The sequence below is a fragment of the Anguilla rostrata genome, chromosome 6 (genome assembly GCF_018555375.3).
Source record: "Anguilla rostrata isolate EN2019 chromosome 6, ASM1855537v3, whole genome shotgun sequence".
Taxonomy (NCBI): Eukaryota; Metazoa; Chordata; class Actinopteri; order Anguilliformes; family Anguillidae; genus Anguilla; species Anguilla rostrata.
The window spans coordinates 9,413,993-9,438,287 of NC_057938.1; the positions used below are offsets into that span (position 1 = coordinate 9,413,993).

Below are 24,295 nucleotides of genomic sequence, written 5' to 3' on the forward strand. Positions count from 1 at the left end.
ATTATTATTAAGAATGTTTTGTTTGGTGGTTATTCGTCCTCTTCCTGGACAAATTACAGAGCCAAAATATTTTATAAGTATAAGTATAGTTTAATTTAAAGAAGCAATTCAGAATAAATACCCTGGATACTGTGACTCACCTGAATGCAGTACAAGCTCAGTTTGTAACCGCTTACCTTTACCCACTGCCATCATAAAAGAGCATCCTCATAAAAGGCACATTCCAAACAATTTCACCAAAATATGAAAAATGGCCAGCAGTCATTGACACTGTCATTGCTCAGTGTTGGTGGTGCTATGTGGTCTGAACTGGTTCCATAATAAATGTAGTGGTTTACTGAAAGTAACACAGAAGGAATGACACTGTGAGGGAGGGCATATACAGTACAGCTCAATGCTAACACAGTATATATGAGTCCAATAGGGACCATATGCACTTTGTAACAGTTGATTTAACTCAGTACACTGTGAAGCTGAAACTAAGCAGTTTCAAAACTCGCAATGACCTTGTGAAAACATTATAGTAACATTAGTCACCAGAGACATACTTGAAACAAGGTTTTAATATGTGTAACTCTGCTAGAGCATACTGTTTGGCATGGGGTGATTAATAATAAAATGCTTTCAGATACTGTAGCTTTCTCTTACATGCACACCTCACATTAGCTTATTGCTGATAGCCATTTCATTTTAGACATTTTACACACTGACGAATTCCAGCAAGTACCTGGCTCAAGGGTACAATGACGGTATTCCAAGTATCTGAAGAACCCACAAGTCCCGTTCCGTAATGTCTGCTGTGCAGCCTATAATTTAGGCTTTCATCAACTGGCGGGCATGGTTAGGAAGCTGGAATGCCTGGCTCTGCTTTGCATCTGTTCTCCTCGCATAACTGAAAACGAGAGAACCGTCAAGAGGGAATTTGAATATATTGACATCCGAACATCCAAAGGCACTGATTGGCACTGAATCTGTGGAGTAATCTGCATTTATTTGAATTTTGGAGTGTGTTGGACTGCTTTAGCATTGAGCCTTGTCGTGCGATTTACTTTTAAATAGGTTTGCCTGCCATAGACAAATGTTTCCTACCGCAGTTTGCATATGTTGCGTGTGTGAGTGTGTGCGAGTGGGCATTGTTGTGAGTCTTTGCAAATGCTGAGTTGCACCTGTCTCCTGCACTAACATGTTAAGCTCTAAGACTGTGCGTAAATACAAATTACAAAGCGTTGTACATGGTCTTTCATTTCCACTGAATAGGTGGCCTTTAAACTACAGTGTACACAACCTGAACATTCAGCCTGAACCACAGCAGCTACCTATTCATTCCCTACTTCCCAACTGGTAAACCGGTAAATTGTAAATGATAGTAAAAGGTAAATGATGCCTATTTTACTTACTAACTACTGCAACAATCATAATTATGATAAATTATTTACATTTCTAATAGTAATTTTTCTTAGTGTTATTGTTAATATACTGAGTAGGAAGAATCATATCAACACAAAAGAGTCTATTTTAGTCCATTCTGTTCCGAGTATCAACAGAAGCTGTCCTGAGGCTGAACAGTCACCGCAGGCACAGCTATTTTCTGTGTGGCTTCATTCCTCTTTCCAAACAGCATTGCTCTTTCATACAAGTTATAGCCATGATACGATGCATTGTTCCTGTTAAATCTGCTCTGAGCAACATTCTGTAGTTGAATAAAAGTGTTTGTTTTTTTTCTTCAGGTGGGACTGTAAGACCTTTGTGCTTTGGCATTCAAAAACCAATTGAATGCAGTCTGTTTTGTTGTACACAGCCAAGCTTTGCTAGATTTAACTGATTTAATACAGTTCAGTGCTGCAGAGCTGGAGGCAAAACAGCCATCGTGGTGGGTGCAAGAAGGAGGGGGAGGTTTGGAAAGCTTACAGTAGGCAAAATTTCCTTCTTGGGGTGGTCAAATTTTGATGACAGACATTTCCCACAGAGGGATGGAGGAGGACAGGTTGGTATAGATGTCTTGTGGTAGCTGGCTGTGACTGACTACAATCCTGAAGAACAGACCAAAACACAAACAACATCATAAATCAATCAAAATTGTATTTGCAAAATCAAATAACATTAAAAATTGGACAATAATTGTGCTATATAGCATTACTTTTTCATCAAAAACAAAAATTACGATTCGGCCCCTTCTCCAATGGGCTAGTCAGTCACCAACAATAAAACGATTGGAGGTACAGTTAAGTGAAAGGTTGTGTGAGATAAAATACATTTAGGAATGTATAAAATAATAAATCATATAAAAATTCCGTTTTTTACGTCCCTAAAAACGCTTATGTTTTATGATACACATTCCAATAATTTTCTTTTTTAATATGCCAATTTGCAGAAAATTGGCACAAATACGTGCTCCTTTGACAGAAATGAACAATAAACCGCAGAACAATAAACCGCAGATACCCTAAGATGACTGATTTATTTGTCTCTCGTAATTAACATCTTGACATGAGCTGATCATTATCTGAACTTACGCAACTGGATCAGAATAGTCTGGTGTGTTCAGGAATGATCTCATCTACTGAAAGCAGTTCAATTGGGAAAGCTAATTAAGGATTTAACGAACTATAATTACTGTTACCATCCAGGATTTAGTTATGTTCCTTAGCTACTTATCAAATCACAAATAGCCTACTCATAATCATTGTAGTTCTCTGAAGTAGCCTATAGCCCTGAGAAATATAGCTAATAAAAATACATTTTGATGGGCGCATTTTATCGATTTTGTTAAATCATACATTATTGATTTAAAAAACGAATTATTATTTTTTGCATCACACATAATTGTTGCATTCATGTGGATTATTTTATTGTTTATCGTTGATTGTTTACTGTGAGCGAAGAACTGTTGAAGTAATGTTACCCAGCTAACTCACTGCCAAACAACCTGTTGTTCCGTCACATAAACTGTAGCTGAAAGTCATTACTTCAGAGCGCCCTCAACCGGTTACCAATTGAAATTGCGCGGCCTAGTTCTCTCTGCAATTTCATGGCGCTGAGACCCACTGTCCAAAGAAATCATTGTCTTCGAATAAGGTTTCTCGCGGGTATATTATTTGTCTCAGCGCATTACTCTGCAAACACACGCCACCAGGACCCGGCGAATAATCGTCTTACACCTCCCCGGTTTACACGAGTCACAACACGGCAAACTTTCCCCTTTCGTTCCGGCTGGGTCTCACCGGTTCACGTACCAGGTGCGTAAGGTAGGGTGACTGTCGGGGAGATGGATCGGTGTTATTTAAGATGTATAGCTAGCTGTCAGTCTCGAGATTTATCAGCTAAGGAAAACTGATCAAACGCATAAGCATAGGGCCGTTTCACAAAGTTTAGCTTATGTTTTGGGTGGAAGTTATGTTTAGTTTCCCCGCTATTTAGGCCGCAGGCTTTTATCGGTGTCGAGTAGAGAGGCTATCCGCTTTGTAGCTGCTGTGTTGCTTCCAAACGCGAGCGAGTAATGTCGCTAATGCAATAATGCTAGCTAGCTAAAATACTCATCTTTTAGCTCCTGCTAGGGTATGGTAAGCAGTAGTTGTAATACAGCATTTAATTAGCTCTAGCTAGCTAACAACCCAGTTAGTTAATTTGAGTGTCTGTACTGCTAAATTCAAAACAACTGTCTATTAATAACTGGCTAGCATCGAAGACTCTAACGGAGTACTATGCGGCTAGCTAATCATTACTAGCCAACGTTTAGGTAGCTAGCTAGTCTACCGAACTAACTTGGCTAAGTTGCACAAGTTACTTTTAAGTTAGATAATGCGCACATAGTTCGCGCTTCAAACATGCAGAGTTAGAACGACAGGTTTATTTTGTAGCTATGTATTGGGAATTTCCCGTTGTCAATGGAAGTTATTACAAGCTAGCTAGCATTATTGTTGCTACATGGCAAGAATATGAGCATGAGACGTTTATTGTGTTTCTAAGCGCTTCTAATGTAGCTAGCAGTTCACTTGGCACCTTCTTCAATTGAAGCACAGAACATTACTTTAAAAATGTATTTGCGGTGGTTGAAAAGTTTAAATAAAAGTCGTACACAGAAATATATGTTCGTCTATAGTCTCTTTCACGTCCATTGATTTTTGTGGAAATATTGCAAGTTACTGTTCTTTACTGAGTTTGCAAGTTGTATTAATTTTGACACATTTTGTGATTACTTTTTTATTGGGCTTCTTATTGTTATACTTCTGAGAGTTAGACCGATGGATATATTCGTAACGTTAAAATATTGACTTGTACTTGTCAGTCCACCAGTAGCGCAGTCTTTCGTAAAACTGATTCATTGTGGTGGTGTAAAGCAAAGTTCCACAATTTTGTGCTGAAACATATTTTAATCACAAGGCTTGTTTGGCTCATTTACAATCTACTGTGTCTGAACTCCAGAAATAGTTCGATTATCAGGTGTACACACTTAAAGAATTTATAGCTTAACAGTGTACAGCTGTAAGTCAGTTTATATTAAAAAAGCATCACATTAGAAAACAAATGCATTAGCTACCCGAGAACTGTTCTGACTGATTAAGCGTTCTTAAAAAAACATGGAATAGCATGAAATTTGATAGAGATGCTTTTACAAATCGCACACACACGTCATATATGAGACTGTTAGTTTTTTGGATGGTGAGTCACGCACTTTGTACTGATGGGTTTCTTTGCAGTTGTATTATTTTGAAGAACAGTCATGTCAGGAATCAAAAGGAGGATTGAAGACAAAGACCCAGACTATGAAGAAATATCAGTTGTCCACCAAAACAAGCGACATAAGGTCTTGGAGCAGAATGGTAATCCCTCTGTCATATTTGATCTGTATGTTCATTGATGTTTATTTATTTTTAACACGTATCATTCACTCTGTTTATATGCTCTCTGTGCTGTTCATCTTGCTCATCTTTTAGCTCGGGAAGCAACGGTACAGAAAATTGAAGCCATCATAAAGGATCAGTTCTGCCTGGAAATGAAGAACAAAGAGCATGAGATCGAGGTGATTGGGCAGGTATGTACCATGCTGTAGAAAATATATAAATAGCTATTTTGATCAATGAAGGAATGGCAGGCATCAATGGTGGGTTGTGTTTGCAAACCGTTTGCACCCAGAGCTGTTTTTGCTATGTACTCATATTTAAATTTTAGATGCGTTCTTACCTGACGCTTCGGATGGGCATAATGTTAAATCTGAAATTTCCGTATGAATTGATTGCATCAGTGTTTATTTGGGTGTTAAGGAAATTGCAATAAGCTAACTGTGCTCTGGGTTGTCTTTGCCACAGCGTCTTAATGAAGCGAGGAGGATGATGGACAAGTTGAGGGCCTGCATTGTGGCCAATTACTATGCTAACGCAGGCCAGCCAAAGGTCCAAGAGGTAAGTGTGAGATGAGACATGACTTGCTGTCGGGTGAAACGTTTTGCCGCTCAACAGGCTTAACTCTCTACGGGAAGTGAGTGCTGATCTCTGCGCGCTTTCCTGCTTCCAGCAGTCATCCAAGAGCGACCCCTCGGTCTTCAACCACCCGGCCATCAAGCGGTTCCTGGAGTCGCCCTCGCGCTCCTCCTCTCCCCTCAACCAGGGCTCCGAGACACCCTCCCTCGTGCAGTCCGAGACAGAGTCCCTGTCCCAGCTGGGCGAGGGCCTGGACCGGGACGGGGAGGGGGGCTGGAGGGAGGAGTCCGGCCGGCCCGAGCGCAGGCCAGGCCGGAACACGGGGAAGGTCAGTGGCAGTGTGGTGTAATGGGTTAGGGTAATCAAATGGACTTGGTAACCAAAAGGAACCAAAAAGAAACATCGGCAGGGTGTTATGAGTTATTGCACTTTGAGGCTTAATTAAGCCCAAATTGGGTGATGCTAGCATTAGCTGTCAGTCACTAACTTGTGTATGAACCACATCAAAGGCTTTTATTATAATTTTTATCTTGTTCCATTTCATAGTCCCTTTTGATGTCTTTCATTTTGCCTTTTCTCTTTGGGCTCAAGGACACCTTTGGAGTTTTGGTCCCGCGGGATGGAGACCAGCGATTCACCTATCACACCACGGGAGAGGACTCGTCCCGCCTCTATGTGAAAAAGACCATCGTTGTGGGAAACGTGTCCAAGTAAGTGTCTTCATTTGAGAATTTGGGCCACTTTCTCTGTGAAGAAAGGCAATCTTTTGTAATTTTATTGCTAAGGAGGTGCCCTTATATACTTTTTGCATGCAGAGACTTACAGGCTAATGTTTTGTTGAGGCAAATCGGGTGAGGGAATCTTGCTGAAGGGTATCGCAGAAGTTTCTGATGTAAGACTCAAACATGCTGCCTTCCAGGTCCACCGTCTAATTATCTTGTGAACACCAAAATTTACTGTGTGAGGAACACCTCTTCATAAAACCGCACTTACATATGATTTCTGACTAGCTGAACTCCTTTTTATTGCACTACCAAAAGAAAAAAACTGCACATAAAAATGTTTTTTGGGCATGTATGCAAATACTGGCTATTTATTTAAAGGCCCATGGTGGTTCTATCCTTGCTTGGGAAGGGGCTTACAAATGTCATCAGTAAAGCCAAATACATTTTTGTTCAGAAAGGAATTAAGTTCCCAGAGGGTGGACAGGTAATTCCTTTCGGAGAAAGAGTGTTGCCAGAGCCTGCCGTTTTATGAAAAGTGACCGAATGATGCACTAGCAGTGGCTCCCCTGTGGAAACATGACTGGAATGCACAAACCCAACCACGGCAGACAGTCGATTTGTTTTAGTCTAGACGAGGCTTTATGGCTAGCTGACAGAACAAGCAGACAGGGACTTGCCTGGCATTGGGAAAAGGCAGTTAAAAACACAGAATGGCGGCAGCCTTGCTGATGTTAGGAACAGGCTGTTGCCAACTCGGTTCACTCATCGAAGTAGAGGCAAGCATGTCTTTCAAAGTGTACCTCTTTTCATGCTCACGCAACATAAAGTTATGTGTACGCAACATATAAAACAGTACATACATACAAAAAATGTTCACCTACACATGTACGTACCGCAGAACTGTGTTTTGCGATATCCAAAACAAAACGGTGATTGCTCTTTGTCAACCTTGCTGACAGGATGTTCATGGCTAAAAGCGGAGCTTGGTAAACTGAGTCACTATGACAGAATAAACACATTTCTCCCAGGATTTCCCCTCCTGACCCAGTTTTCCTAGTTTGCTTTTAAAAGTTTTCTGTGAGTCATTTTTTATTTTTGGCAGATGTGCAGTTTTGTACAGTTCTAACAACAGTGATCACCCAGCAACTTTCCACCAAAACGAAGTTTTAATCAGAAAAAAAATATATCATCTTATGCTCTACTGGTGAATTTCTTTTTTTTTTTTTTTTCATTTTTGTAATGCCCCATTGTACAAGTTGGCCTGTGCCACAATTTGGGAGGACATGGCAGAGCACGCAAATCCTCTGAAACGTGTTGCCAGCGGCCACGTCCTTTCGCTCTGCAGTCTTGCTGAGATGCGCCGTTACTGTGCCAGAGCACCACGTTCTTAATGCGGCCGGTGCAGGCAGAACCGCTGTGACTGATGGACCGGAGAAACAGGACGTAGAGCCCTGCACATGACTTTTCCCCGCCTGCTGTACATGCAGGCAACGTTTTCTTTCCTGTCCCACACTCCCCCGAAACATACACCTGTTCTGGCTTGTGCATCGTCCTACTGTAGGTTTTTGGGATTTGCACCAACCTGTACGATATTAGAATTACTGCATTAAATAAACCCGACCAGATTTTATATGCAAAATACAAATTTGTTATCGAATGGGCCGTCATGTGGAAACATTTTATTGAATTAGCCTCTATTAGCCTCTGTAGAAACATGAGTATCTAAACAATGAGCAACTAATGAAAAGCCTGCGTCTACAAAGTTCAGAGAACTTCAGCTCATTTATTTAAACATAAATGTGAATATTTTTTGAGAATTAAATAGAAAGATGAAAGATGAATTGAGCTGGGGTTTTTTAAATTTTTTTTATTTTTTTATAAGTATGAAATTCAATGAAATTTGATCAGGAAATTTGTCAGGAAGTTACTGTAGCTTGCCGGAACATAATCCTGGTGTAGGATTAACTCAGTTGCGTCATTCTTTCGCTGTGCGTCAAACCCTCTTTCGGAGTAAATTTGTCCTGCGCTTGCAACGGTTGTTTCAGGTCCCACAGGTCCCGTTCCCGTGGGATCCATTTTTCGTTGTAGGAAATCTGTGGAAAGTACCTTGCCCACCCCCCACCCCTACCCCCAACCCTGCCCCGCTGCTCACTGTACCTGCCTGGTGGGTCTGTCAATCACAATCAGCACTGTGGGATACTTTTATTAGCAGTTAACTTCTACGATATTTTACTTCTGGGTCTTCAAATAACTAATATAAATTATTATTCAAAATGTCAATAAGTGTTTTAGAACAGCCCACAGAATATGCGTAGCTAGAAATCGCAAGCGCAAGCCAAGCAAATTAACCCTTAGAAATGATTTTCACATCCGACTGAACCCTTACCTTTGTGCTTCTGACTATCGTCGAATTACCGTGGGGATCTTAAGGGTGTATGTTTTGGGGTAATTCAGGATACGGGTTATTGGTCTCGCTCATTTAAGTTCAGCTTGGAGGGTTTCTGATGACTGTTAATCGACTGTGCTTTGAGGTAACCCGGGCTTGTCTCGTCTTGACACGGATCGTCTGCTTTAAGTGCTCTTGGATGGTAACAGGCAGGAGGGAGGGTGGTGAAATCAGCAAGCGTGCGCTCTGTGCTGCCAGGACCATCACGGTCACATGGTGTGCTCCTGCCTATCCGCACTGTCCCTCTGACAAAAACAAGAATGTCAGTTGAAAATGATTGACACGGACAGTGTTTTCAAGGGCGCTTCACCACACCCCTGTTAATCCGCCCGTTTTTTTTTCCTTTTTCATTTGCTCTCTCCCGCTCTCCCTCCCTCTCCCTGCCTCTACCTTCACCTTTCCTCTTTGTTTTCCCTTCTTCCCAACTTTTTTTTCTCCCTGTTTTCTTCCCCGTTTTGTGTTTCTTCCCTTTTCTCTCTCTCTGTCTCCCTTTGTCTGTCCCTCATTCTCTATTTTTGTTCTCCTTTCCTCATTGCCCTCGGTGTCTCTCTTTGTCTCTGTGTCTCAGGTACATCCCCCCAGATAAGAGAGAGGAAAACGATCAGTCCACGCACAAGTGGATGGTGTATGTGAGGGGCTCCCGGAAGGAGCCCAGCATAGACCACTTTGTGAAGAAGGTCTGGTTCTTCCTGCACCCCAGCTACAAACCCAATGACCTTGTGGAAGTCAGGTGTGTGTGTGAGTGTGTGGTTTTGTGTGTGTGCGTTTGTGGGAGGCACGTACTTTTGTGTGTTTGCGTTAATGTGGACACGCACTTTTTGTGTGTTTCACGTGTGTTTTTGAGCAGAGACTCAAAGGATATTGTTTTTAGGCCCGGGGGGCATCTCGTATGTCTCCAAACTGTTAACCACATATTTTGACATGGAAAATTACAGGGAGCAAATAAGACGTGTCTGTATATGCACTTTTAGGCATGTCTCATATGAAGAATAGCTCTCTTATAAAATATGTTTAGACGCCCCCCACTTCATGGCTCTGGCATTCACTCCTATAAACGCCACAGCAGACATTTTTTGACCGGTTATAATCAGGTATCAGCTATTACCACCAGACCAGTTATTTCCAGTTCTCCTCAGCGTGAACGCAAAGCGTTTTCCTACGCAGTTCTTCCCAAATCCATTTCTATTTTTGCCGCTCTTCTGCCTTTATGGCAGCATTCTTTTTCCAAGTATTTCACTCACTCAAGAATTCACTTTGGTCCACTTCAGAATAACAACATACTTTCCTCCCCAAAAGTAAGCCTTGCCTTATCATTGCCCCCTTGTGTATTAGGAGGGTAATGCATGCAGTTTCTGCACTATAATTAGAGCCATAGTGTACAGTAGATATACAGCAATGGCACGTGAAGCCATTGCACCACACAGTATGTAGTATAGTTTGGGTTAGTAGGATCAGTCTGGAGGTTGTTTCCCAATGATTAAAAATAACATCAAACATTTTTTTTGGTGACACGTCGTACATAAGTTTGTAATGACACTCGGCTTAAAAGCTCCAGTTTTGACAGCTGCAAACTACATTTTTGCCCCTCCCTGCGCACTAGGAGATTTGTCAGTGGATTAAATTGTGTTAATTTGCATGTTTTCAGCGAGCCTCCCTTCCACCTGACCCGCCGTGGCTGGGGAGAGTTCCCAGTCCGGGTCCAGATCCACTTCAAAGACCCCCGCAACAAACGCATCGATATCATCCACCACCTGAAGGTGAGCTCTTCTGTGCCACCGGTCTCTGTACCATTCCACCTGAAGGTGAGCTCTTCTGTGCCACCGGTCTCTGTACCATTCCACCTGAAGGTGAGCTCTTCTGTGCCACCGGTCTCTGTACCATTCCACCTGAAGGTGAGCTCTTCTGTGCCACCGGTCTCTGTACCATTCCACCTGAAGGTGAGCTCTTCTGTGCCACCGGTCTCTGTACCATTCCACCTGAAGGTGAGCTCTTCTGTGCCACCGGTCTCTGTACCATTCCACCTGAAAGTGTGCTCCTGTGGGCCACCCATTTCAGTCATTTCCCACCTGACATCTGACTGCCTTTTTACCGCTTCTCAATGACATTCAGTTCTGTTCAGTATGCTTTATTGCCATGAAATACATACAGTGAATATTGCCAAAACATTATCTATTACGTATAAAAAAGACATTTCAAATAGTGAAAAACACACTTAGATGAAAGAAGTTCATTATTAACTGAATTGTAATATTTCCAAGTTGAACAGATAGTGCATTGTATTGTTTATCTGTACAGTGGTTATTTTCTTACCAACATACCAACTGAAGTTTGACCACCTTTGTTCAACTGTTCGCAATAATCTACCGCCTGGAGGTGGTCTCAGTAATGTGCCACCTCGTTTATACTGCTGGCTTCAGTAATATAGGACACTATCTGACGTTGGGGCACCTTTTGTACCACCTCCTTGTTGTTGCTCCTCTCAGTTCCTGTGCTTACTGCTATTTCCACCTTACCTGTGCTGTTATCTATCTGTTCAAAACTGGCCACAATTAGGAATAATGCAATCATTCTAATAGATTTTAATTGTTCTGCTTAGTAGACGTCTGTTTCCATGGCGACTTGCCTTCTTTTGACGGGTGCTTTTCACTCAGGCTGTGTGGGTTAAGTACCCTGTACCGTGGCCCACCCGACAATCATATCCTTCACAGTTACATTCCTTCACCCTTACGAGGCATCGTCATGTAGCAGCTTGACTTGGTTTAGCTCCCTGCGTTGTTTAGTGTACTACGTATCTCACTATAAAGATACATTCATAAATGGAGATCAATTTGAATATGTGAAGCATGCAAATGTTATCCTGCTTTCAGTTACATTTTGGTTAACGTACGCCTTATCGGACGAGCGGGAGACTTGATTGTGGCTGTCAGCCAGCACCGGTGTTGCCACACTCTCGGTTCTGAACTGGTGGTACTGTAAGAGCCTTCTGCCTTGGCGTTGGAGTGTTTGTTGGGGAGAATGGTGCAGATGTAAGTGTGGACAGGGACTGCTCAAAGCTGTAATTGAAACAGGATGTCAGATGTTATTACAAACCTCTTTATTTACGTGTCAGAAGGCTGGGGATTGCTCACTGTTGACAACTGGTAGTCTGCCTTTGCCTGCAGTGCTTTCTCATTTTTCTTTTAGCTCAAGTGACAGGCAGCACAAAGTATATTAGGACCCATCGCCCCAAATCAACATTCCCTTCAGTCTTTGCTAGTCTGTGTTAGGTGTACAGATGTTTTGAATAGATGAAAAAAGAAAAATTTTGAATGTATTTGTACACTTTTGTTTTTTGGCTCAAAGGTCCCATTGGCTTGCGGTCGAACACCACAGTAGCGTCTAATGAGGGGCACATAGTTCTTTTTCAATAAAACACATCTTTTAACACTTTCAAGGGTATGTTTTTTTGGAATTTTTTTAAAAGATTGTAAGTCAGTGTTCTAGAACGCCATTGTTTTTAGTTACCAGCAGTGATTATGACATCAGCATTCGAGTTCTCAGTTAAGAACATTCTCATCACATACACGTGATCTTACACATTAAAGGGTTAATAATATACCAATGCACGGGGGCTTTTCAGGTCCGTTTATGTAGAAGGCCACCATTACAGTCCTCCTGATAGCTGATGCCAGCAGCTGACGCCCTCTCATTTTTGCGTTCTGCCTCGGCACAGTTTAACGAGCGCGACTCTTGTTTCCGCAGCTGGACAGAACCTACACGGGCCTGCAGACGCTCGGCGCTGAAACGGTAGGCTGTCCACTCCCTGGTGCCTGACTGAGTCATGCGAGCAACAAGTGGCACCAGTGTGCCGGAATTAATCATTAACTTTGCGCAGCGTACTGTACGCGCCATATGAGCCTGCTGAAGAGGGCATGTTCTGCTTCTGCTGCTGGCGTCTGGCTTAAGCAGAATGCTTCACAAATATGTTTTCAGAAATATACTGATGAATCATTGTATTGATAAATATCGTATGGCCTGCACAATTTGCACAAAATGGAACCTTGGACATGTAGCTTAGGCCTGGAAGGGTCTGTGATCCTACAGTACTGCCCCCAGTTGTAATTGTTTAATGGTAGTCATTTCTTAGAAATACTGGTGCTGCCATTGTAAATCATCTGCTGATTAAATTCTTGATACTGGGCATGAATTCTTGTGGAGAAAAACCTATGCATCTGTGTTTTCACAGAGCTGCAGGTAAAATCACTATGCTTAAAAGTATTCCACAACCAAGTCTTAACTATGGACTTGACATTATTTTGATGCAGCCCCCAAACATTGCTCTGCTTTTGCCTATTATGCACTCCCCAGGTGTGTGTTCAATTTGTAGTTGCTGATAGGAAATTATGTTCCGATATGCTTAAAGCGCAGTCAGAACTTGCCCACATCCTACTGTGGACCTCATCTCCCATGAGCACCACTTGCTGTTAATGCCCGTTGCCATATTTTCCGTTGGCTAGTGGATACCTGTCAGCACATTTATAGCTGAAGCCTGAGAGTTTGACACGTCTCACGCCTTTTCTCAACCCTCTATGTATGTTCGTAAGGTTGTGGATGTGGAGCTGCACCGAAACTCTCTGGGGGAGGACTTGGTCCCCTTTCCCTCCTCCTCGTCCTCCCAGCAGACGAGCGCTGTCCACGCCCCGGGGTCCTCCTCTGGCCCCGCCCAGACGCCCGGGCCCTCCGCACGGCTGCCCGCCTCCCCTGTACGCCACGCCCCGGACGCCCACGGCGTCTTGGAGAAAGGTGTGCGCCATGGCTTTGCCATATTCCTTTAGCAATAACGTTAACATTTCTTTTATTCTGTGTACATCATATTGCCAAATGGGAAATTGTGTGTCAATTTAAGTACACAAATGTAGTTCATTCATCATTTGCCTGATCTGCAGTATGAAAATGAGTAGTACTAGACCAAGTAATTAAGTGTCAACAGGAAGTAGAATCAGGTACTACCTACCTACCTACCTTTCTGTGCTGTTTCACAAATATAGACAGCATTTCACCAATGACCCATTAGCTCAAGTACAGAGTTGTTGGTAAAATTCAATTTCTGTATGTACTGAATTGACATAGTGACACATCAAATACTTGAGGACATTGTTTCACTGGGGAATGAATGGAATGCTGCCCAGAAGAAAACTTCCTGGATGAGTGACAAAATCAGGATCTTCGTAGGCGTAACACAGGAAAAAAAGTTCTAGGACAGCTTGAAATATGTCAGCCTGAGCTGATGGATCGAAAGATAAAAAATAGCCATCTAAAGATAGGGATTTCGTCCAATTCTTTTACGTAAACCTATATATAATGATGAGTGTTCAGCCATCTGTTAGATTATTGATCAGTTGTTTGCTTTTATGACCAACATTAAACATGAGATTAACCCACCAAACTTTATTGTTTGGTCTTCAAGTCAGAGAGTAATTGAATCACAGTTTTTAAAGTGATAAAACATGACTGATAACTCCACAGTTGTTAGTGGTGTGCCAGGATTGAGTTGAATGTGGAAGGAAAATGCAGTGCCCCATTTTTGGGGATGTTACACTCTCCTGTGAAGTGGCATGGGATTCCTTCTTTCCTTTATCCTTTAATCCCTGTATGTTGATAAGGGAGCATTTATATTGATTCCTGTAATTAAGTGTGTATTTTTATCGTTTCATATCACGGTACCGTACGAAACGATAAAAATACACATTTAATTACAGGAATGGGCTTTCTGCGAAGGCGGATACGAGGAGACGATTTGAACATGAAGCGATGGCTGAGAACAAATGAGAAGTTAGTTTCACCATCGTAATCGACGGACAGCTTTTCACTGAAGGCTGAGCAGCCAGAAGCGTGTGCTGTTTGCCGTAGCGTGGAACAGCTGGGAATGAGGCTGGTCCGAGGGGCTGGCTGCTCAGAGCGGAGCTTCGTTAGCGACAGGCTAACCCGGCGGCTTCCCCCGGCCGCCGCCTTCACGTCCGTCTCCCTGTCACCCTCCCCAGGCTGTGCGATTAAGACCGAGGCTGGCCGAACCAGCGCCTACGACCCCCTCTCCACGGAGCGCACGCCGTCCCGGCCCAAAGTCACGGAGAAGATCACTCTCGGTTCCCACGGCAACTCCGCTTTCCAGCCAATTACAGCTAGCTGCAAGATCGTCCCGCAGGGGCAGGTGCCCAGTCCTGCGGAGTCTCCCGGGAAATCGTTTCAGCCAATCACAATGAGCTGCAAGATCGTTTCAGGTACCGCTTTGGTGTGGATTAAAAATGTTTTGTCTCTTGTCTAGAGTAGCCATAATAAAATAGGAAAATACAAATTTAACTGAGAATTGTTATACAAACAATTACCAAGGATTTCTCTTTTGGGGGAGAGAACACATGCGAAGACCTTGTGGACGCACCATGCAATGTATGTGTATGAGGTGTAAAAGGGCGTAAGATCCCTGGACTCAGCTCAAGTTGTCATCAGCACTTTTTTACCCAACACCTGCAGCTTTGCTGTTGTTTCTGTTTGGCTCCAGGCTCCCCCATCTCCACCCCCAGCCATTCGCCCCTTCCACGAACCCCCACCTCCACCCCTGTGCACACAAAGCAGGGCGCCTCTGTCATCAACAACCCCTACATCATTGTGGACAAGCCCGGGCAGGTCATCAGCATGGCCTCTGCTGCTGCCGCTGCCGCCTCCTCCGCAGGTACGCTGCTGCCCCCTACTGGTAGCTCAGCTCAGCACACCACCTCCCACTCCCCTTACAAGTGGTATTAAAAAAAGGCACTACACAACCAACAACAGCCATATTAGTAATGACAGGAATACATTTCCAAGTGAATTTATTAGGCTGCCCAAGAGTAATAGTGTATTTTTTTAACTTAATTGATTCAGACAAATCAGTTTCTGCCTTGAACAAACATTTCAGTATGGTGTAACATTTCTGTTTCGCAAGCAGCTATGATGTGAGTTAAGCCACAGCGCTTACTCATGCTGGTGTCACTGTCTCAGCCCTGATCGGTTTGCTTGGCTTAACAAATCCTGTCCCCTCTAGCGCAATTCTTTCTGCAGCAACAGGCTTTTCTGTGGCAGACTTCCACTGCAGAAGGGAGGGAGAGGGAGAGAGGAAAATGGATGGAGGGAGGGAGGGGGAGAGAAATTGATGAATGCCACTGTACCAAGGCTTGCGGCATGAAAGAGTGGGTGTTTTTTTTTTTTCGGTTATGAGGAATTGCGCAGTGTGAATCCAGACCCTCGGCCTGAGGCTGAAGCTCAGGAAGCCCCTCCCTCCCTAGCCTTTAGCCCCCATCGGCCAGCTTCCCCCCCCCCCCAACCCCTCCCCCTCCGCCCATACCTGACTAAACATCATGCTTTAATGTGAAGCTGTCATGTGTTGTGACGTACGGTGAGATGGCAGTATAAGATCAGTTTCCATGGTGACGAGGCTGCTGTGCTCAGCGGTCGAGTGATGCGGAGAGATTAAGGGGTGGATGAATAAGTCTGCAGAGGAGGAAGATCAGGAAGGTGTGTGTGTGTGTGCGTTTGCGTGCGTGTGTGCGTGCGTGTGTGTGGTTTGGGGTTGGAAATCAGTGAATCCACAGTACTATTAGCTGCAGTTAACTCCACATTGCTTCAAGTGACTCGACATTCCCATACATCACATCTCCCAATTTCAGCCTCCTGCCTCCCCTCTCAATACTCACAGTACCAGGGAAATTGAAAGCTGCTGGAGGTTAATACATTTATTGCAGTCATTCATTTTGTGGTGTGCTCCAGGGAGCCGCCGCTCTCGTATCTCTGGCGCCACCGTGTGGCCGCTGATAATGGGTGTCACTGGGTTCCTCCCGCAGGGAGCCCGACGGCGAAGCAGACCACTGCTACCCAGGGCCAGGGCACGAGGTCTCCGGCCCCGAAAATGCACGCCAGCAGCTTCCTGTCGTCCGGGGTGAAGGTAAGGTTCCCACAATGCTCTGGGCCTGGCTGCGCGTCCACGCCTGGAGACGGCACACATTGCATAACCTTGACCTTAGCAAGGCCTCGGGAATTCTTCTAGAAATTTCACACCTTTCTCCTAGTGACAACAACAGCTAAAGCAAAGTTTTATATTAACATCTCAAAAGAAATGCTTCCCCATCATATCAGTGAGGTTTCAAGGTCTACCCTCCATGTTTGCATAAAACATAACTGCACAAACTGTTGTGCCAGCAAACAGAAGTTAGTAGCTGCAGTTTTACAGACCTGAAGTCTCCTTTGAATGTCTTTCCACGCTTTTGCTCTTTATCAGCCCTCATTGGCTGATTGACGTAGCCCAGGCAACCGTGCTGTGTTTGACACAATGGTGTGTCACGTGATGCTTAATGCCACTCTCTTGCTTCGGGCTACCTTCTCAGTCTCATAGTAAAACAGGACGCAGTGCCTTCTGCCACTGGCCTTGTGTGATTTTCATTTTGTTTACCAGCCACAGACAGCTTTTGTGTGGAGCGCTCAAGACAAAAAAAAACACACTCTAGCCCCAGGGAAAGCTATTGTGAGCTAGCTGCCCGTCTGACTGACTCTGCATATTTACAATGGAAGGGAATTCTTATATCAGAGCATTTGTATTGTTTGCTGGTGGATTAGATTATGTCTTTCTTTCCACTTAAGCTGACTTCTTTGTCCCTGTCTTGAACAGCTACTCCCTGCTTAATCCCACATATAAATAAAACGGAGCTCCTTGGACGGTTACCGTTTACTGTCTTCTCTGGCAGGTCAGGTGTTGTGCAGTTCTCTGCGTGCAGTAGCCCCTGGTTTCTCTCTTATTCTGTTTTTGTATTATTGCTTTGTGCCAGCGCTTTTGTAAGCCCGGTGACAGACCCGGTTAGCGCGGCTCTGTCTTGGCATGTACGTCTGTGCTCGGAGGCTGTTGCAGGTTCCTGGATGCTGGCTGGGAAGGCTGGCTTCAGGGGGAAGGGGATTGATTGCTTTGCAGTAAACTGGCTGAGTCCTGCCGTGAGCCGGTTCTCAGTTCTCCTGATACACTCCCTACTGCTCATCGTGCAGTATAGTTTTAAACTATACACATGATTCATTTTCATTTAAAACACCGCAACTGTTAGTCCTGCCAGAGATGTACTGCAACTGTGGCAAATCAGCTTCAGTTTGGAGTGCTATGTGTTAAAGTCAGTGCTGTTGGAGCAGAGACAGCTTATGTGGACACCTTCCTCTTACTAAGGCTTAGGAAGTTCACAAAGAAAATGAATCACTGTGCTGGCGCTGTATTGATGGCATTTAATCTATTTTACTCTTTTCAGCCGAGTTTGTATTGCGGTCCTCGCATAAGACTTGAAAAGCACTTGGCTCTTTGCGTGGTGATTTTCTCGTATTCAACCCCACCTTCATATCCAGTAATGACTAGGTGCATGTTCAGAATTTAATAATCCTGCAAGTCAATGTTTTGAGGAATGTGCAGGGCTGTTTTTTATGCTTTGTTTGGAATGGTGCAGATAGATGTGTGAATATTGATATAGATCTTCAGTCTTCAGCATCTTTGAAATAATATTCTAATAGTAAAGGAGATTGGAACAGAGAAGGATATGAGTGAGTAAGTGAATAAAATGTATGTATGCAGGAGACCTTTTGATAAATATGTGTTAGTGTTATTTTAAAAATAATCTATAAAATACAATTTTTAAGAGTAAGTGAAAATATTTCTCAGTTTATTTATAAATAAAAAATATTTCAGTACTTTATTTTTTGCAGGATCAATATCCAAGCATTAAAACAGATATTTGCTTTATTTGACCAGATTTATTCGATTGCTTTTTGGAAGAATTGGTATTCACAAAATTTCAGATGCATGTTGTGTGTTTGTGCATGGGTGTGAGTGTGTGTGTGTGTGTGTGTGCACGTGTGTATAAACACAAAAACGTGAACACACATATACAAGAATACACACACAAAGCGCCAATAGCCAGATCACTGGAGTCACATGACCTCTGATGCGCAGTGCATTCTGTGTTTCTGAAAGACAGGATCTTTTCTGTACCCCGTCTCTGGCATCGTCTTCAGATATTTGTGGGTGGAGCCGCTTGGGTGGTGCGGTGCGCTCTCTCCCCGTCTCCACCCCCTCTTTATTAACACCGATATTAATAGCCCGCCGGAGTGCTATCTTGGGCAGATCTGTGCACTGGGAAAGCTGTTTAAGTGGGACGATACTCTGCAGTGTTGTGCAGCCACTGCAGAAAGTGCCGCACGCACACACACACACGCACACACAGGGCTTTCATTGCTATGGCCTTGGAGGCTCCTCAGAACACACACACACACGCACTCATATACACACAGCTGCATGCACTTATGTACACAAACGCACGCAGGCAATGAAGTGACACACACACACACGCCCTCTAAAAATGCTGAGACAGATCGCTGAGCTTTTAAAGATGCCAGTATATGCTAATTATTCAGAATTACAATGCAGTATCCTGTTGAACAGCTTAACGGGATTTATTCTGGCAGTGGCTAGTATGGGGTGCAGCCAGAATGGTAAAACAATTCTGCTGTAGTAATGCTTTAATGAGCTTCAGCTTCATGTAGTTAAATACAGACACCGGTCCCACTGGCCTACTCTACCTCTTCCTCTGGTGATGTACCCTTGATGGTCATTCAGATGTGTCATAGAACTGTCATCATCGGGGAACTGCTCTAAATTCTGATTGTACAGCGAATGTTTTGGATCAAGAAATTTGCTGAAGGCTAACTTTGAAATGCTCTGCACGATCTTTAATGTACTTCTCAAAATTCTTTCCTTCCTTCTCTCCCAAGTTTTCTGCAGTCATTTTCAGTCACCGTGCTCATTTTTACAGTCTCTGCTGCTCAGTCCAGAGACCGCAGGCAAGCGCACGCTCTCCTCCAAAATTCATGACGTGAAGCTGCTGCTTTTTTTTCACACTGCAGTCCACACTGAGTTTTCACAGAGATGAGATAAGAAGAGGAAGACCCAATGCACAGCTTTAGCAAGCTGGCAGCTGGGAGGCAGTTCAGTAAAAAATGAAAAAGCCCTCAGTGAGACTATACAGAGGTTCAGAGCTTTCATGTTAAGCCCTTATTGGGGAGAATATGTTCAAAGGGAAACTGTGCCTGTTGTGGGCTGTTGCCACGCCTACCGGTTGTGCGGGCGCACACGCCTGGGCTTTAGCTGGCTTTGAAAACGTAGCTTCTTTCTTCGTGCCTGACTCTTAACAGCTCACCTGGGACGCGCTAAACCAAACTGGCAAGTGCTCCTGGGATCTTGCATAGCACGGGTGCGGTCCTGCGGTCAGCCTCCAGTCACCTGACCCTGTACGTTCTGGGCTGTGGTCCGGGATCGCACCGTACCGTCTGCATGGCTTTCACCGCTGGCTTGTGAGAGCTTACGCAGGGGAGTCCGCAGTCCGTGTCCGGGACCGATTTGGTCCCATCTGATTGGCCATCGTTTTTGATGCACCTGCAACCAGGGCATTTCTACTAGCAGTGCCTTTCGACGTCAGAACGAGGAACTCCATCTTTGCTGAAACATAATAATGATTTGACGCCAATTACTGTAAATTCATTTATTTAATGGAACAATGAATTTTCACTTGATGCCTGTGAACCTGTGTTACAGTTAGCGGGCCTTTAGGGAACTTATGTGACTCATTGCTGTTTTGCAGTGTATGAAAATGAAATATCTAAGAATATGCTTTGGACCTGTGTGTGCTCATTAAAGACATTAATCTTCAGATATGATGAAATAGTGTGAAGGAAGGAGCGGGCAGCCACCTGGGGCCAGCCAACTCAGTTCAGCGAGTTTAGCTTGCGGAACAAACAGAATTAGACAGAATTCACTTCAGCTTTCAGAGGTCACACTCTGCTCCTCTTCAGAGTTGACCTCACAGGGTGCTACAGATGGGTACCCTGAATGCCTGCTGCCCACTCTGGCATACGTCAGTCACCCAGAGAGAGGGCGAGCCCTTCCTGTTAGCGGTAGAGGAGAGTACCTGGGCGCATGGCCTTTGGGTCAGACTGACCGCTCCCAGCAGGGCGTGCTTTGCCCCGGGTGGGCCCTGGGCTAAGAAATGCTCCACCTCCCAGAGCTTTGTGACGAGGCCTGGCCAAAGTCTTTGAATATCCATGACATGGATTTGTCCTTCCGAATCCGTTTCTCCTCCTAATTTTCAGTTACTTGTCTTTTTGGGCTTCTTGATCCAATAACCAATATTTTCTTTGCGTGTTTATTTTTGCATTTTGAATTGAGCTTTTACTTTGTAACGATTGCAGTGTAATTGTACAAGTCTATAAAGTGTGGTTTAAAATCATTTGAACCAAACAGGAAAGCACTGGGGTGTTTTTTCCCCCCTTTGCAGTCATGTTAAGCTTGCTTTGTCCATCAAGTGGAGATGCTATTATTTGGTGTTTAAACCTGCCAGAATCTAAAAGCCATAAAACAGTAGAAATGAAATACAGGACGTCTCAGGGCAGCAGTTGTGTGGAAGGGTTCAGCGCTGACAGCGATGATCGATAATGTTTTACTTGTGGTGTTACGGTGGGTCGGCTATAATGAACGCCTCGTGGGCACTGGGGCGCTCTTGCATGCCGTTACTGAAAGTCTGTGTGGATCACCGTCCTCCGCAGGTCATCATAAAGCAGGAGCCGGGGGAGGTCCTCTCCCAGCCGCCACAGCAGCAGCAGCAGCAGCAGCAGCAGCACCAGGCGCAGCAAATGCTGGTTTCCACGGCAACGCCCCAGCAGTCGGCCGGGCAGCAGTTTGTCGCAGTGAAGGGCGGTCACATGATAGCCGTGTCGCCTCAGAAGCAGGGCGCCGGCGCCCCGGGAGCCACAGCCAGCAAGGTGTGAAACCCCTCCCCTCCCCGCCCACCTGCCTGTGTGGGGTCGAAGATGATTGGATAAACTCACATATCCCTGAGTCTCTTTCTCACAGCAATGGTTTTAAATAGTTTGTTGACACTGTTGTTTAACATTGAAGCACGATGACCCTCCAGTTTGTCGCGACAGAGTGCTCACATTTCCCACGATGCACCTCTGCAGGTGGTGGGCATCCCGATGGGCTCGGCCCTGCAGTCGGCGGTGAAGCAGGTGGCCATCAGCAGCGGGCAGATCCTGGTCGCCAAGTCCAGCCCCAGCGTCTCCAAGGTGATGGGGCAGAAACAAGTGATCGCCCAGGGCGTGGCCAAAGCCATCGTGAGCGGCTCCAGCATCGTGGGTCAGCAGGTGCACACCGTCACCAAGGCGACAAGCTCATCTACAGGAACCACCAAGACCGGAGGTCAGGGCTCAGGTAATGCAGTGGACACATAAGAATATCCTGTGATTCCATAGGTTTGCTCCTTACAGAAATGAAACAGAGAAAAGAGGCTGTGATTAACTAAATATCTGTCACACAAACAGTCCCTGGCACGAACACCATTCCTCAGATGTTACATTTTATTCCACGCTGCTGTTAGATGCAGTTTTTTGCTCAGTACATTTTTAACTGAATTGGCTGAGAGGACAAGCCCGGTTCCCTGTAAATAGGATGTGATGGTGTGATTAGGAGGCGCGCCGCTCTCCTCTCCTGCTGGCGTGTGTGTGAACAGCGCGCAGCCTGACGCTCCTCCTGGGAGGAGGCATCTGGTAGATGGAGGCCGCATCGCGGGAGGTGGCTAACGGCTAATGAGAAACCTGGGTTCCCATCATGAGCGGAGCTGGCGCTGAGGTCCCAGAGCCTGAGCTGCTGGAGGAAGGCTGGCAGGCAGAGAGGAAGCAGTCTGATCACTCTGGAGTTCACATCCCAGTAGCCCCCTAAAGCATTGCATTAAAGCAGACACAAATTAGCTTGGAACTTCTTTACTTTTCAGCAGCGTAGAAGTCGGCACTCCCCCGCAGCTGCTAAGAAACATCATTATTTGTGGAACCTCGCAGGTTTCAGTTTGGTTGCTGCTGTGATTTTCTGATTAATAAACCACCAGATACATGTTTGGGGAAAAGCCACACGGCAGGGTTTCTTTATTGCTGGGAAATTTTTAACATTACAACACCTGAGGCCATTTGTGTGTTTGTGTGTGTGTGCGCGCAAAAGAATCACTGTTTGCTTGTGTGTTCGCACATATGCGTATTCCAACACTTGGCGTGTGAATGTATGTTTGTGTTCGCAGTTTGTGGCTTCTGTTTCGTTTGACTGTCGTCATTCATTAAAAAACCAGACTGAGCCACGCTCTGAAGTAGACAAGACAACAGGATGTCACATGGAGGGTGGCGGGTGACCTCGGCGCAGTGACAGCCTCCCACTGAGCGGCCCTTTGTGCTCTTAACAAGAGCCGGACTGAAACGATGAGGGCGTCGACCTAGAGGGGGGCGGGGCTTGAGGCTTCTGAGCCCCTGCAGCAAACCGGGTTTAGAAATGGTCCTGTCCCTCACTGATTGGCCAAGCTGCTCCCTCTGAAGGGTACAGCAGTACCTAATTTCACCACCAGGTGGCGAGAAGGCCTGCTTGGCAGTGTCCTCAAAGTGCCTTTTTTGCATGATCAGCAGACATCTTTGTTCAGTGGATGAGCATACAGTAAGCTGAGTAATTGTTGGCTGGAATTTGCACCAATGTATTTATCATCTTCTATTTGGAATAATTTAGACATTTTTAGACTTCCACTGATCCATCCGTGAGGCAGAACTGAGTACTTATTTTATCCCTGTTCTCTTGTAAAGGTAACACTGCAGTATTGTAACAGAACAACCATAGTAGCATGAACATCCAAGTATTGTAACAGTACCACAGGAATGCAGTAGCCGCAGTAGTGTAACGTTAAGGTATATGTTATGCTAACGCAGTGATATTTAACATTACTGTGTGGACTTTCATTTTGGCATGGCATTGTTTTACTCTTGGTCCCCCCTCATCCTCCTCAGTGAAATTGAATAGGTTTTGACATCACGGTTCATTTAACAGTGAGGTGATTGTCAGCCTCTTTGGCAGAGTGCTTTTTCTGAAGGTCTAAATCCTGCTGCTCTTTTATAGGCCACCATAATGGTAGTCATCACCACTTCTATCAAGGCTGGTTGGATAGATGGCCCTGCTGATGCCAAATTCCTCATCCATGGCATTACAGTCTAATATCTTTACTGGCATTGTGTTCATCCATATGGGCATGTTAATAACACAGTTTCTGAATCTGTATTTCTGTTCTGCAGTTATGGCTACACTCCAGCTGCCGGCTAACAACCTGGCTAACCTGGCCAATCTGCCTCCCGGCACCAAGCTCTACCTGACCACCAACAGCAAGAATCCCTCAGGCAAAGGCAAGCTGCTGCTCATCCCCCAGGGGGCGATATTGCGCGCCTCCAATCCCTCAGGTAAGCCCTGCTGTCTCCCCTCCACCCTGACCCCACCCAAAGAAATTCTGTCCAACTGCTGTATGGGGACTTCCCTTAGCCTTACACTGAGCTCCTTGCTCTGTCAGAAGGCACAACCCTAGAAACTTGACAATACATCTGGAGCTTAGCACCCCCTCCAAAAGATCGACACCAGTCTTCCAGTCAATTAGTATGAATCTAGAGCTCATCCTTAGAGAAATAAAATGTACTGCAGTGTTGAAATGAAAATATACCGCATTCAGTTATTGCAGTGTATGCCACGATCAGATTTTGCAGTATATTTTTTAAAAATTCACATTGGTGTGAAATGTATTTATCATTATATTTTACACACATTCCAGCAG

The 24,295-nt window shown here is 44.7% G+C and overlaps 1 protein-coding gene and 1 long non-coding RNA gene across 6 annotated transcripts in view; one reads left to right on the forward strand and one right to left on the reverse strand.

Moving 5' to 3' along the window:
- Positions 1 to 545: 545 nt before the first annotated feature.
- LOC135256447 (uncharacterized) lies at positions 546 to 3,367 on the reverse strand. The gene is made up of 3 exons (XR_010330434.1): positions 3,234 to 3,367; positions 1,909 to 2,030; positions 546 to 892 (listed from the first exon to the last, which is right to left on the reverse strand). It is a non-coding gene; the product is annotated as an uncharacterized LOC135256447 (long non-coding RNA).
- Positions 2,967 to 24,295, forward strand: part of yeats2 (YEATS domain containing 2) — a 39,844-nt gene continuing 18,515 nt past the window's right edge. Inside the window, exons 1-16 of one of the 5 annotated variants that reach the window (XM_064338196.1) lie at positions 2,967 to 3,245; positions 4,698 to 4,820; positions 4,935 to 5,032; positions 5,307 to 5,399; positions 5,512 to 5,745; positions 6,009 to 6,127; positions 9,157 to 9,318; positions 10,234 to 10,345; positions 12,330 to 12,374; positions 13,172 to 13,370; positions 14,609 to 14,845; positions 15,124 to 15,294; positions 16,439 to 16,539; positions 21,219 to 21,434; positions 21,633 to 21,882; positions 23,769 to 23,930. In XM_064338196.1, coding sequence (XP_064194266.1) covers positions 4,721 to 4,820; positions 4,935 to 5,032; positions 5,307 to 5,399; positions 5,512 to 5,745; positions 6,009 to 6,127; positions 9,157 to 9,318; positions 10,234 to 10,345; positions 12,330 to 12,374; positions 13,172 to 13,370; positions 14,609 to 14,845; positions 15,124 to 15,294; positions 16,439 to 16,539; positions 21,219 to 21,434; positions 21,633 to 21,882; positions 23,769 to 23,930 — 2,299 coding nt within the window. In that variant the 5' untranslated portion in view covers positions 2,967 to 3,245; positions 4,698 to 4,720. Of the gene's footprint in view, positions 3,246 to 3,453; positions 3,561 to 4,697; positions 4,821 to 4,934; positions 5,033 to 5,306; positions 5,400 to 5,511; positions 5,746 to 6,008; positions 6,128 to 9,156; positions 9,319 to 10,233; positions 10,346 to 12,329; positions 12,375 to 13,171; positions 13,371 to 14,608; positions 14,846 to 15,123; positions 15,295 to 16,438; positions 16,540 to 21,218; positions 21,435 to 21,632; positions 21,883 to 23,768; positions 23,931 to 24,295 lie in introns of those variants that run through there. The other 4 variants (XM_064338195.1, XM_064338192.1, XM_064338193.1 and 1 more) reach the window with 4 other exon arrangements.